The 15,357-nt window shown below is 37.0% G+C and overlaps 1 protein-coding gene across 1 annotated transcript in view; it reads left to right on the forward strand.

The window, feature by feature from the left end:
* Positions 1-13,913, forward strand: part of ADAMTS19 (ADAM metallopeptidase with thrombospondin type 1 motif 19) — a 248,895-nt gene extending 234,982 nt beyond the window's left edge. Inside the window, exons 22-23 of the mRNA XM_047094684.1 lie at positions 9,441-9,618; positions 13,762-13,913. Of these exons, the coding sequence (XP_046950640.1) occupies positions 9,441-9,618; positions 13,762-13,913 (330 nt within the window). The remainder of the gene's footprint in view (positions 1-9,440; positions 9,619-13,761) is intronic.
* Positions 13,914-15,357: the final 1,444 nt, after the last annotated feature.

A 15,357-nucleotide genomic window follows, 5' to 3' on the forward strand; every position in this document is an offset into this window, starting at 1 on the left:
AAATGATACTCCACTCCCAATTTCCTTTTTCTTGAAAAATGTCAATATCATCTTCCCAGCTACCCAGGCTAGAACCTACCCTTGGCACTTCTTCTTTACGCAAGTAGGGCTTTGCCTCAGTTGTTTTTACTCCAAATATAATAATACAGTCCTTATTTTTTTTCTTACCAGAACTGGAGTAACAGTTTCTAATACGCTTCCTTACCCCCATATTTCAGATCCATCCACTCACAGGGATGACTTCTCCACTCAATCCTATAGCCTGAGTATTTGCAGAGAATTCCCTTTGGCTACCCTTTCAATTAGCAGATACTCACACAGGCATTCAAATCTTTCCATATTCTGGTGCTAACCTACCAATTGAGAATTGCCTCCTTATTCCCATGTTGGGTATCTCCACTAAGCTTAGGCCTGACCGGTTTGTACTTGTACATTCTCTGGGTCTTTGTTGATACAGTCCTCTTTGCCTACAATGTGTTTCCTCTAGCTATCTGAGTCCCTCAAGGACCATCGAAAATGCCTTATAATTTTCAAAGGGCTTCCCCAGTAAATGAGAGAATTTGTTTGCACTCACTCTGTTACTTTTTCTCTATTAATTATATGTTGCCATATATGGTTGCTGTTCCGTTGAGAATGTCTTAACCCCTTTTATCCTTCCCATAAATCTCTCTGAGCAACCAGAAGACACCACTACATTTAGTGATGTTTATTGCATGAATGATCGCTGAACTGTTTTATCAAGAAAGCAGAAACTGTAGCATACTTCTACACATTGCATTTCTCCTGATCCATTTAATTTTCTGATTCTAATTCTGTAAGAACTATAGTGTTGCATACATTGTACTACCAAAGAACTAGTAACTAGCTCATTTTTTTTCCAGGATAATTAATCAGTATAATTTTATGTAAATACAGGACCCCCTTGATCTTTTCCTGTGTGGTAAGTCAAACTACTTAAAAATGTGTTCTTTTTTTAAGTAAATCCACCCTTATTTGAATAGCATAGTACTTTAAGCCAAAAAAGTGCTTAACATTGAGCTTCAAGGAAGCTGGCAGACTTCTTTTGCGTTCTCTTGAATCCAGTTGGCTGAGATACCTGCTGTCAGGTTAATGGCTGTTATCTAACCTAGAAGGAAAGCGGGAGATGGAAGCAAATCACACTTAAGAAATTTCTCTGTCACCTGGCAAATACTTGGTTTATTTCGGGTTGGAATAACCTAAAGGTAATTACATAGTGCTCTCTGTGCTATTTTAAACTAAGACTTTATTAAAACAAACAAAACAAAATACACACACTTCTCCAACATGGCCCCCGAAGGATCTGATCCATTTTGGACACAGAATTGTTGGACTAGACCTGGAAAGTATTGTATTTGCAAAGGAAATTCAATCACTGTCATTCCAAACGTTCTCTCTGGTGGGAAGATGTTCCCCTGGAATGATAGAGATAAAATAGAAATGTCTCGATAGTCTTTTTTCACCTCTCCAACACCCTGTGATTCATGGGCTGAGCACTGGCAGAACTGCAAATGTGTTCAAGAGTCTGTGCTTATTAATTGCTTCTTAATGCAAAACATCTTTTTTTTCCCTCCATCATTGTGGTGATCAATGTGTACTTTGATACAAAAAAAAGATTCAGGGGGTTAATGTGACAGTCCTTTCAAAACATATTCACTTCTCTGCTAATCATTCATAAGCATTCTGCTTGATTTTGCCACACACGTTTCCTTAATTTGCTATAACTATATGCAGACATTTTCATTAAAGAGAAAAGAATAGTTTGAACTGTGGAACCAAATGATGAATTAATTAAACACATATGCAAAAAAATCCTCAAACGTCTGACCTCTAGGAATAGATTCAATTCCAAATAACCATGTGTTAAAAAAGGCAGATGAACTACTTTAAAAAGATGCAGAAACACTGACCAAAATAAACAGCAAATCTTAAAAAACAAACCAAACTTTTGTTCCTTAGTATGCTTGTTTCACACTCACTTTATTAAAAAGTTGAAAGATGGAACCGCCAAACATATACATAAATGAATAGGAATGCTGCGCTAATAATTTCCAGTAGAAGTCATCATTTACTTTCCTTATGAGGTCCACTCTCCGCTGTGAATGCTACTTCAGTCTTGTTAAACCACTCTGGAATAATCCACTTATTCCCAAAGACAAATTATCCAAGTCAATGCTGTTAACCTCGTTATAGATTGGCACTCGTCATTATAGATTGTATCAGGTTCTGTAAGATTGTCTATTATATTGGTTTCAGAAATTTTTTTGAACTCTGTTTGCCAGTGACAATTTTCTCTTAATTTAGGAATTCCTATTTCTTACAGAGGCCAGCTGGAAATGAGTAAAGCATTACAGAGCCTTCCTTAGCTGTTGGCCTAGAGAATACACATTCTCTCCAAAATATATATCTTTGGCACACTCCAGAAGGAAGGAATCTCGGGTAATCTCTGTGCTGGCCAAGTGTGAGAATTATTATTTTTAACCCCTGAATACACAGCAATTTGTTTTGTTTTTTTTTTTTAAGGAATTAACAAAGTAAACCAGCATTAGTTTAGCTATATTTGTTCGCCAACAAAACTGCAAATAAATATCTTATAGTGGTATTTTTAGCATTGGGTTTTCCCCGCTTTGGTGTGATGTTTAAAAGGACATTTTACAGCATTTACAGCTTGAAGAGTTTTACAGTTTAACATGAACAGATTAATGGTTCTATAAACTCACTGGCAAACTAGTTGATTATTTAACTGAAGTCTACAAATTTATTTATACCTCAGTGTCCCCGTTTGTTGCCAAAGCTAAGTTATCGAAATATCCAGGGTAACAAATAACTAGCACCAAAAACAGTGTCTTTGTGACTCTTCTGAAGTTCTGAAAGGAGAGGTAAGAAACTATCGTTTAACCAATAACTTCAAAGTTTGGCACTTTACTACAAAGTTACCAATACCCAAGAATAGATGTGGAAGTCGTTTTTAGCTCCATGTTCAGAATTGTGTACGCAGAATAGATCTACTTGGATCTCAGAACCTCTGGAGCACAGAAGCACTATGGAGTCAGAGATCAATGCCAAGAATGAGGGTCTCCTCTTTACATAGGAGAGTGGTTAAGAGCTGTTGGTGGACATTCCATTTATAAAGAGTTCTTAAGTGAAAATAAGTTTTCTAGAACTACATAGGTTACTTCTTGGACCGGAAGAAAACAATGTTCTTTGATGAATTTAACAGAGACATGACTCTTGGTAGATTTTACCATGAGACATTATGGATGGAAATTCTTACATGATTCATGAATATTCAATTGACAGAAAGCTAATCCTATACTTTGCAAAAGTAGATTCAAGTAGTATGATGGACAAGAACCTATGAACCTTGAGGACCTCTTAAAATCATTCTCCTCTCTCATTTTGACACTTTATAAATTTTTATATGGCTATTTATTGGTGCCTGCGCAGCTCTTTTTCTTTGAATTAAATATGTTTTACTCATGTCAGTGTATTACAGAGCACATTTGCTATCTATCATTCACTACTATTTATTAAATTTATGTCATTCCGCATAATGGTATTCATAGAAACTCCGGGGAACAGTACATGTCGGTGATTTTTAAAAGATGCAGATTCTTCATGGGGCGCCTGGGTGGCGCAGTCGGTTAAGCGTCCGACTTCAGCCAGGTCACGATCTCGCGGTCCGTCAGTTCGAGCCCCGCGTCAGGCTCTGGGCTGATGGCTCAGAGCCTGGAGCCTGTTTCTGATTCTGTGTCTCCCTCTCTCTCTGCCCCTCCCCCGTTCATGCTCTGTCTCTCTCTGTCCCAAAAATAAATAAACGTTGAAAAAAAAAATTAAAAAAAAAAAATAAAAGATGCAGATTCTTGATAAACATATTCAAATACATCATGAAAGGATATTTCTATATAAAATAATGAAAACTTAGGAACAGAGTACACTCATACCTCCTATGTAGTATTTGGTGCATGAAAAACTTGTTTATACCATTGTGCTCATTAAAAGCTAATTCTCTTCAATCCATCAGATTAGACTTGAAAACAAATAATCCCATCAGGCACTGATAAAATGTCTCAAGGTAAACAGCCTTTCCTTGAACACCTTCTCTAAGGTGTTTACATATTTTCCAAAATATTAAACCAAGACCTGAGCAACGCTGTCTATTAATGCCATAAATAATATCATTTCAGGAGTGAAATCTCCATGGTCACTTTCTTCCTGCCGTTCACATTTTGGGCAGTGCCTCACCACTCATCCATCTTTTTGTGATGGAAGGAAGGATTCCACACTGTGGCTTACCCATGAGATGAACTTCTCAGCCATTCAGAGTTCATTTCATCCCTCTCTATGATAATGCCACATAGTTAAGAGTTTGTTAAGGATTTTTTAGTGTGTTTGTTTTTCCTACATTTTTTTCTATTTCCCTTCGTTTGTTTACATTTGGGCCAATCCGTAACTTGGCAAAATCATTGTGGTATCTTAACCTGCCTTTACCAGTACTGGCAAATCCTGTCCATGACAGGGCTATCATCTAACTTATCATCTTAGTTGTATTTACTAAGTTAGTAGATACAACTTTCCAAGACATATCTGTATCTATCATCAGATCATCCTTGGCCATTGTCAGAAAAATATATGAACTAAGTAAACATCTACTATACACTTTCCCCAACTTGGATGTCACTTACTTCTCCAGATATTTCTCTTTCAGTTAGTTTAAATGAAATTTTCTTAGGTAGAATAAAGTCTCTTATCTCTTATTGCCTGGCATAAGAATGGCAGAAAGAAAATATTAGGTAATAGAAATGGTTATAAGATTCTATCAATGTGCATCTCATTTTAAAACAGGATAAAGCCTTCTTAATGATTTGCCAACATTTGTGTCTATGGTTCTCATTTACTAAATGATTTCTGTACATATTTTAATAACCCAAACTGTGAATTATCGAGAAAGTTTCCCTAATCAAGCTTAGTGTTTGACATACAGTGTAGACATAATTTAATAGTCTTAAAAGTTGTCACTAATGTTCCAGGGCCAGAAAGGATTTATTCGATTATAAGAGAAATCTATGGTGATATTATCTAAATCATATCTAAAGATATGACTTGTGTGTTCCCAAGTGCAGGGAAGGTCATTATTTTCTCAGGTAGATTGAAATGATGACTATCAGGAAGTCAGTTAAACAAATTTCACTTCCAGAGACTTTGGGGCTCAGAATTAAAAGCTTCTAGTTCATGGAATTGATTCACGAGGTGCTTTGTTCCAAAGGTCCATCAGGGCAAGACTGACTGTTTGAATTCTTGTCAGACAATGCAAGTCTTTCTATTTAAAATACTCCAGGGAATTTTCCCTGTAAAAGAAATATCAATGGCAAGTTATCAGGTACACCTTGCGTTTCTTTACCAGTTGCTGGCAGGTTAATGTTGACAGTTTAGCATTTTGGCCTGTAGGGGGAAGTCTATAGTGCTGCCTTGTTTCAAGTACATTTTAAATTTACTTGGTGTTTGTATGAAGAGCAAGACTCAAAATGTAGTAGCTAAAAAGACAGAAGGAGGGAAGGTAGGAAGGAGGGAAAGAAAGGAAAAAGGGAGGAAGGAGAGAAAGAAGAAAGCCATTGAAAGTAATTAATTCAAGATCTGTAGAAACACAGTGGAAAGAACATCATACTTGGAATCAAAAGACTTGCATTTGCTGTTCTTGGCACCCTCTCCGTGAGTCCTTATCTGATCCTCCTATCTGAATTACAAAGCCCCCCACCCCAAACTTTCCCATCCTTCCTTCCCAGCTTTAGTTTTTTCCATAGCACCTGTCACTATCTAATATGCAATGTAATTTAAATCTTTATTTTCTTGCTCCCTCCTATTAAAATGTAAACTCCCTGAGGGCATGTGTTTTTGTCTCTTTTGTGTACTCTCACATCCCAGTATCCAAAACAGTGTTTGACACATTGTGGACTTCCCATAAATATGAATTGAATGAATGAATGAAATAATCTCAATGAGCCTCACTCTTTTCATTTGTGAAGTTATGGGGGTTATGACAGAGTGTAACCAAAGTTTAATATGCTGTGTAAAAGCATATTAGATAATGCATGAAATATAATAGCTGCTTCATGTGTCCATTCATTTGTGTTTACCGTCTAACACACAGATCAGTAAGATGTCTGTACATAGGGTGACTGTATGTCCCAGATTACGCGGGGCTGTCCCAGGGTATGCCTGTACTGTAGGAATAATTATCATCAGCAACTTCTTTCACAAGTGCCCTGATTTGGGTGATAAGTTATATGGTCACCGTATCTCAAGACAAATCATGCTTGTGAATTGTTCTTGAAAAACAAGTTTATCTTCTATCTTATAACCTGCGTTATAGCAAAACAAACCAAAAAGCCCTTCTTATTCATTAATGTTTAATTAAGTTCATAGTAAGATACGAGGATGAGAGGTTCATTTGGCAGGATAGAGGAAAAGAAAAGATTTCCGACTATTCATAGAAAGAGAAGCGCTAGCAATGTTCCAGGATCCAGTAATTGGTTAAGCATCTAGTCTCTGAATTTAGCATATGTGAGTTCAGACTCCATTTCCACTCCGGTTCTGAACTGTAAAGACTTGAGCAATTAGTTTCACTTATTTGAGCCTCTATTTTCTCATCAGAGTAACAGGGACAAATATAGGACTTCATGTGAAATACTGAATAATCATGACCTAACACAATACCTGACATATAAGAAACAGTAAGTAAGTGCTAACTATCATTAGTGTTGTATGAAGTAAAAGCTTCCGGAATTAGTAGTATCAGTTTCCTTTGATCCTAAAGCAGCAAACTTTGGTTCTGTAGGGTGGCTGATTATTTAAAATACTAAGCCATTGAAAAAAAAAAGAAATAAATAAATACATAAATAAATAAAATATTAAACAATTGGCTAAAAGTGGATGAAATTGCCCAATTTCCACAGTTTTGTAATCTGTTTCTAACTCCATTTATTTGATATGTTTTAGTGTTTTGTTAATAAGGTTTATTGATAAAAGTATCAGCTCCATCATATTAACAATTTTTGCTGTTTTTATTTTCTGCAGGAGATCGTGAACAAAATGGGTGGTCAACAAATATTTGAAAAATCAATAAATGCTTGACTATTCTGAAACATTTAAGCAAACTCTAATCTTGGCAGAACTTCTGTCATACCATTGTTGGCTGGCACACTGAATAATTAATTAGATGATGAAATTATAGACCCTGTGCTGTGATGAAGCTTCACCACTTAAAAATTGCCAGACTACAGGGGCGCCTGGGTGTCTCAGTCGGTTAAGTGTCCGACTTGGCTCAGGTCATGATCTCGTGGTTTGTGAGTCTGAGCCCCGTGTCAGGCTCTGTGCTGACAGCTCAGAGCCTGGAGCCTGCTTCGGACTCTCTCTCTCTTTCTCTCTCTCTCTATCCCCCTACCCTACTTGTGTCCTGTCTCTCTCTCTCTCTCTCTCTCTCAAAGTAAATAAAGTGTAAAAAAATTGCCAGACTATAGTAACTTAATAATAAGTCATTTGGGGTGCCTGAGTGGCTCAGTTGCTTAAGCATCCAACTCCTTTTTTTTTAATACTTATTTATTTACTTATTTATTTATTTATGAGAGTGAGAGAGAGCATGCGCACACACGTGCATGAGGAAGGGGCAGAGAGTGAGGGGCAGAGGATCTGAAGCAGGCTCTGCGCACAGAGCAGAGAGACCAATGTGGGGACTCGAACCCAGGAACTGTGAGATCATGATCTGAACTGAAAGCAGACTCAACTGACTGAGCTACCCAGGTACCCCTGAGCATCCAACTCTTGATTTCTGCTCAGGTCATGATCTCCAGGTTCCTGGGTTTGAGCCTTGCATTGGGCTCTACGCTGACAGAGCAGAGCCTGCTTAGGATTCTCTCTCTCCTCTCTTCCTCTCTCTCTGCCCCTCCCCTGCTTGCACGCATGCACTTTCTGTCTCGGTCTCTCAAAACAAATAAGTAAACAGTAACAATGTTATTTGGAATTTTTGCTTTCATAGTAATTTAGACCCAAAAGTGTAGTTATGATCTACTGCAATGCCTTGCTTAACAAAAAGGAAAAATAAGTTCCAGGTAAATTAGTTGTAAGAGACAGTATTGGAGCCCATTTTCCTCATGTCAAGGCCAGAATATTTGGCTTTTTCTTTTAATGTCTGTCTGTCTTTAATCGCAGTGACATGATTTGGGGAAATATCCAGTTGTTTAGTAGTATCTTCTATAATAAAGTAAGAACTGATTTAGAAGACCTTGGGATTTCACTTGTTTCAAGTATCTGTTCATATTTCACATATATGCAATGAAATTTTTACCCAAATGTATTTTATAAAGAAAATAATTAATAGTAATAGTCTGATATTTTTCATTGCCTGAGTGTGCTAATTAAAATTAGATCCTGAGGCTATTAGACTATTTAATTTTGTGAGAAAGCTCAAAGCTCATTCTGTTAGTTTCAAAGGCAGAAATGATGGTGTTTTAGTTACACGAATTATAGAACTTCCATTATTTCCTGGATACAATTTTCATTTTCAAGTTATTCCCAGACAGTTACAAAACTTAACTTGCATAAGGAATGCAACTAACATGTTTTCCTCTTGTTTTCAAAATTTTATGAGAGGCACTGTTCAGCCATTATCCGCTAAAATTATGTATTTTGAGTTATCATGTGTCTGTAGTTACTTCATTGCATTTTTTTATAATCCTGAACACTGATGTATGACTTTGGTGTGTTGATGTCCTTTGGAGTTGATAGAATTCTTTACATATTTTGCTAACTATGGCTAAATCTTTACTCTGTAGAAAATAGCATGCTTAGTTAATAAATCATTGTTTTCAGAAACAAAGCCATGTTTGCTCTTTCACATGTAACTCTGATACCATAAAACAATTGTATTTTCACAGTCAAATAAGCATCAGCTTATTTGTGTTACAAATTAAATCTAGTGATATATTTGGACCTGAAAGACTTCTCTCATCAAAGACCATTGTATATCAAATATGTTCTTCTTTGAAAAATATCCTACAAATGAAGACAGACTCCATTCAGCTGAAATAGAAGGAATCCATGAAAAGGGTATTTTATTAGAAAATCCAGATTATCATATTTGTTTTTAATTTTTTTTTAATGTTTATTTATTTTTGACAGAGAGAGAGACAGAGCATGAACGGGGGAGGGTCAGAGAGAGGGAGACACAGAATCCGAAACAGGCTCCAGACTCTGAGCTGTCAGCACAGAGCCCAACGCGGGGCTCGAGCTCACAGACCGCGAGATCACGACCTGAGCCAAAGTTGTACGCTCAACCGCCTGAGCCACCCAGGCGCCCCCCCTTATTTTTTAATTTTTTTAATGCAGATTATCATATTTTTATTTGTACAATATTCTATCTCTCCTAGTGCTCAATTACCTGTGGCAAAGGAATGCAGTCCCGTGTTATTCAGTGCATGCATAAGATCACAGGAAGACATGGAAATGAATGTTTTTCTTCAGAGAAACCTGCCGCATACAGGCCATGCCACCTTCAGCCTTGCAATGAGAAGATTAATGTAAATACCATAACGTCACCCCGGCTGGGTAAGCAGACCAAAAAGGGGATGGTTTTGAGAAGCATGGAAATGCTTATGGCTGTTTTGTGTATTATCATAAAACTTTGTCATAAATAAATCTATATGAATTAGTTTGGTTCTAACTAAACTAAAACTATGCTTGACTATAGTTTAGTCCCAATGGTCAGGAGGATAAAAAAAATTCCTAAAGACTAAACAAGACTCCTGAAACTGTCTACTCAGAGCCAGGCCCTGGAAATACAAATGCCACACTTCTCAAGGTCATCATAGAAAGGGTTGGAGGATGTAATCATATTTTGGTTCTGACCAGTTTTGTGGTAGAACTATCGACTAAGGTAATGGCTCTGGAAAGGTGAGATTGTGGTATATACCTTAGATGTCTCTGCTGTCAATAGCCTTCCTTTTGATCCTGGGTGCAAATTATCCTTTCAAGAGAGACAGAGTAAAAAATGGCTTTAATAGGAATGGATACCTGGATCTAATCCACCAAACAAAAGGGAATAGCTTTTGAATCCTTAAGGACATAATATTAGATATGAATAAATGCTATTAACATGGATTTATGGAAAACCCAAAAGACTTCACCAAAAAGCTGCTAGAACAGATACATGAATTCAGCAAAGTCATAGGATACAAAATCAATGTACAGAAATCGGTTGCATTTCTATATACCAATAATGAAGCAACAGAAAGAGAAATCAAGAAATTGATCCCATTTACAATTGCACCAAGAACCGTAAAATACCTAGGAATAAACCTAACCAAAGATGTAAAAGATCTGTATGCTGAAAACTATAGAAGACTTATGAAGGAAATTGAAGAAGCCACAAAGAAATGGAAAAACATTCCATGCTCATGGATTGCAAGAACAAATATTGTTAAAATGTCAGTACTGCCCAAAGCAATCTACACATTCAATGCAATCCCAATCAAAATTGCACCAGCATTCTTCTCAAAGCTGGAACAAACAATCTAAAATTTCTATGGAACCACAAAAGGCCCCGAATAGCCAAAGTAATTTTGAAGAAGAAGACCAAAGCGGGAGGCATCACAATTCCAGACTTTAGCCTCACTACAAAGCTGTAATCATCAAGACAGCATGGTATTGGCATAAACATAGACCAGTGGAACAGAATAGAGAACCCAGAATTGGATCCACAAATGTATGGCTAACTAATCCTTGACAAAGCAGGAAAGGGTACCCAGTGGAAAAGGACAGTCTCTTTAGCAATGGTGCTGGGAGAACATAACAGCAACCTGCAGGAGAATGAAACTAGACCACTTTCTTGCACCATACACAAAAATAAACTCAAAATAGATGAAAGACCTAACTAAATGTGAGACAGGAAACCATCAAGACCCTACAGGAGAAAACAGGCAACAACCTCTTTGACCTCAGCTGCAGCGATTTCTTACTTGACATGTCTGCAAAGGCAAGGGAATTAAAAGCAAAAATGAACTATTGGAACCTCATCAAGATAAAAAAAAAAACTTATGCACTGCAAAGGAAGCAATCAACAAAACTAAAAGGCAATTGACAGAATGGGAAAAGATATTTGCAAATGACATGTCAAATAAAGGGTTAGTATCCAAAATCTATAAAGATCTTACCAAACTCTACACCTGAAAAACAAATAATCCACTAAAAAAATGGGCAGAAGACATGAATAGACACTTTTCCAAAGAAGACACCCAGATGGCCAACAGACACACGAAAGGATGCCCAATGTCATTCCTCATCAGGGAAATACAAATCAAAACCACAATGAGATACCACCTTACACCAGTCAGAGTGGCTAAAATTAACAGCTCAGGAAACAACTGATGCTGGTGAGGACGTGGAGAAATGGGAACCCTCTTGCACTGTTGATAGGAATGCAAACTGGTGCAGTTGCTGTGACAAACAGTGTGAAGGTTTCTCAAAAAATTAAAAATAGAACTCCCCTATCACCTGGCAATAGCACTACTAGGAATTTATCCAAAGGATACAGGAGTGCTGATGCATAGGGGCACATGTACCCCACTGTTTATAGCAGTGCTTTCAACAATAGCCAAATTATGGAAAGAGCCTAAATGTCTATCAACTGATGAATGGATAAAGATGTGCTTTATATATACAATGGAATAGTACTTGGCAATGAGAAGGAATGAAATCCTGCCATTTGCAGCAATGTGGATGGAACTGGAGGGTATTATGTTAAGTGAAATAAGTCAGTCAGAGAAAGACAGATATGTTTTCACTCATATGTGAAACTTGAGAAACTTAACAGAAGACCATGTGGGGAGGGAAGGGGTAAAAATAGTTACAAACAGAGAGGGAGGGAGGCAAACCATAAGAGACTCTTAAATACAGAGAACAAACTGAGGGTTGATTGGGGGGCGGGGGGTCTGGGGAAAGAGGAAAATGGGTGATGAGCACTGAGGAGAGCACTTGATGGGATGAGCCCTGGGCATTGTATGTAAGTGATGAATCACGAAATCTACCCCCAATCCAAGAGCACACTGTATACACTGTATGTTAGCCAACTTGACAATAAATTATATTTAAAAAAACGAATGAGCCACAGGAAAAATGATGTATATACATGTTTATATATAAAAATACTAAATAAATGAGAAAAATGAAAAAAATGTTGATTTGCATATTTTTATGTTATAAAATGTTTTCATATATATTCTCAGTTCCCGTTATTCAATCTAATCTATCATCAAGAAACAGATTATGTATTTTCAGTAAATATAGCCTATGCTTGCCTAAAAAAAATTCATAAATGAATTAGCCTTTATTTCTGTAGCAACTAGTGGCTTTTAACAACAGTACTACCTGTCTGTCATTGGGGTAATTTATGCTTACCACCTTTACTTTTAATCTGCGTGTACAATTTACAGGGTGACAATTTAATCAAACAGAACAATGTTGCCAAAATCAAAGGAGCTAAATTGTCATAGATATTTTTTAAGCAGTAAGATTCAATCAAATGGAAAAGTTTGGTTCTTCATGGAAATAAAAATATTCTCATTTTCTAGCCAAATAATTAACATTTCTAGGAAATAGTCAGTTCAAAGAGAATTAAGAGTAGTTAAGACAAAAAGTTAAGCAATCCTAGAGCAGATGCCCTAAATCCATGTATTCAAAAACAACAATTAGTTGGAGTCCTTCTTGAAGTATCACGGGGCAGAAAATAATGGATTAAAAGAAAAGTTTAATTAAAATTGCATTTTCTCCATTTATTATTTCTTGAAGGTATATCCCTGAACACACAAGCACAGTGGAAAACCTAAGGTTTTAAAAAGGAAAATAATGAATCTTATTAGAATAGTGGCAAAAGAAAGATTTCACATACCTTATCACTGTAAATTTCAGTCACTTTTGATGATCAGCTTTGATTTTATTTTTTTATTAAAATTTTTTTAACGTTTATTTATTTTTGAGACCTAGAGAGACAGAGCATGAACGGGGGAGGGGCAGAGAGAGAGGGAGACACAGAATCGGAAGCAGGCCCCAGGCTCTGAGCCATCAGCCCAGAGCCCGACGCTGGGCTCGAACTCCCGGACCGCGAGATCATGACCTGAGCTGAAGTCGGACGCTTAACCGACTGAGCCACCCAGGCATCCCTCAGCTTTGATTTTAAAGATGTGTAAAATCAAGATCCCCAGATATCCCACCTAGATATGCCTGACATCTAAGAAAGGAGGAATGTGAAATAAGTGAGCGCATTTGTTTTGGTATTTCATCCATAACAATACTTGTTAATTTATATTCCCCTAAAGGTGGATATAGTGAGCCTTTTCGTTTTTCTTTTTAATCTTCTCAACTGAAAATCCAAAAAGAAGCTTAAATGAAAGTCATAAAATTGAGCCTTAAACGCCATTTGTATCACAACTCACTGAATTTGAGAAATCTAGCTTGAATGAGTCTAAACGGGCTCATAAGTAAGACCGTTATTCATCCACTTTACTCCTTTATTATAGGGTGTGTGTGTGTGTGTGTGTGTGTGTGTTTCCTAATCTTACTGTTAAGTTCTAGAAGGCAATATGAACGAGTCAAAGTGCGTGTGCAAAATCCTTCCCCTTAAGTGATTGCTACTTGTTTTGCCCCTGGCACTGAGGATATCGATGTGTATTGAGTTCCCTGTTTTCTTCTTCACAGCTGCGCTGACTTTCAAGTGCCTGGGAGACCAGTGGCCTGTGTACTGCCGAGTGATACGTGAGAAGAACCTATGTCAGGACATGCGCTGGTATCAGCGCTGCTGTGAGACGTGCAGGGACTTCTATGCCCAAAAACTGCAGCAGAAGAGTTGACCTCTAGCAGGCTGGCTGGCTCACAGCTCTTTGCAATTACATTATTTATAAACACACACACTAGCATGTTTCTCAGACCAAATATTATCAGATTACGTATAATTTAATCAGATTAATTTATTTTGGTGCCCGCCAAACATCCAATATGGTGTTTGTTTTGGTCATACAAACATTTTGATTTATACTATATGGCTTCATAAATAATTTTATATGAATAAGTTGGATCCAGTTTCCAGAATAAAAATAAAAAGGGAAAAAGAAAAAAAAAAACAAGATCATTAGGCTCTAAAAAAAAATTTTTTTTTTAAGTTAGGGCTGTCTCTAAGGTGCTATTCTCTCCCTGCCGATACCATTGAGTTATCCAGAATGTATACTAACTTAGTGTAATAGTTTAGTTATATAAGGAGAGAAGTCATTTTTGTTTTCTTGGTTTCCTGATGCAGAATTAGCCCATTTTCTGTCACCTACAGGAGATGTGGAAACATAACAAACCTCAGAGTGTTGAACAGGTTTTTAGAGAATGTATTATGAATTTGGTTCGGATTTAGAGATATCCATAGGAAAAATTCTACTGTAATTATAACCTTATTTTAATAATGGAAAGGAAAAGTCAAAATAGAGACTTTGATCATGTTCATGAACATGTACTTGAACACAAGTAGTGTAACAATGAAACACTGTAATGATTTACACTGAATCACCATTGCACTGTTGATATAGTGTAGAGAAACCATTATAGAAATGGTAACATCCTACAAAAATATGTATTATTTTAACATGTTGTCATTAGATTTTAGCTTTTTAAAATATTTTGAACAAAGAAAGCAGCGATCCACCCGTTTTCTTGTATCTTTTTAGTAGATTTATAAAAGAGCATAGTACTTAGCCTCACGAATCATCATGAGAAAACTTACCAATTATTTTCCAGCCTTTTCCCTAGAAACAAGAAGAAACAAAATGCTTATGATACTGTGGTAGTTTCATTGTGTTTTTTCCTTTCGAAAACTAAAAGTTTTACAATTCTGTGAAACGTTAAAAAAAACAGCTTAAATGTTTTCTTGTGAGAAAATGTTGTACATGATTCACATGATTTCTTAGATTTTTTTTTCAATAAAATATGTGAAGCTTCCTGTTGGGAGGCACTTCTTCACAGGTCTCTCACGTCTCTACACATCTTGGCACTGTCTGCTTTTGTTCGGGAGTATCTGGTAAGGGATGTTTGTACGGCTGTGGAAGACAGTTGCACAGCCTTGGATAAAGATGATGGAGCAAAGGGCAGACATGCCTACCTCTCCTTATAAAGGTTTCCGGCCCTAAAACGGGGGTCCCTCTCCTGTGATACAAGTCACTGCATGTGCAGATATCACCCTGCTGCCTTTGTGTCACCCTGGGGGAATTGGGGCTCAGGAAACTGGCACAAGAAAATGCTGACTCTGTGCTACTG

The sequence above is a fragment of the Lynx rufus genome, unplaced genomic scaffold (genome assembly GCF_022079265.1).
Source record: "Lynx rufus isolate CCGP_SWC_20201006 ecotype Redwood Valley unplaced genomic scaffold, mLynRuf1.p SCAF_1, whole genome shotgun sequence".
NCBI classification, from domain to species: Eukaryota; Metazoa; Chordata; class Mammalia; order Carnivora; family Felidae; genus Lynx; species Lynx rufus.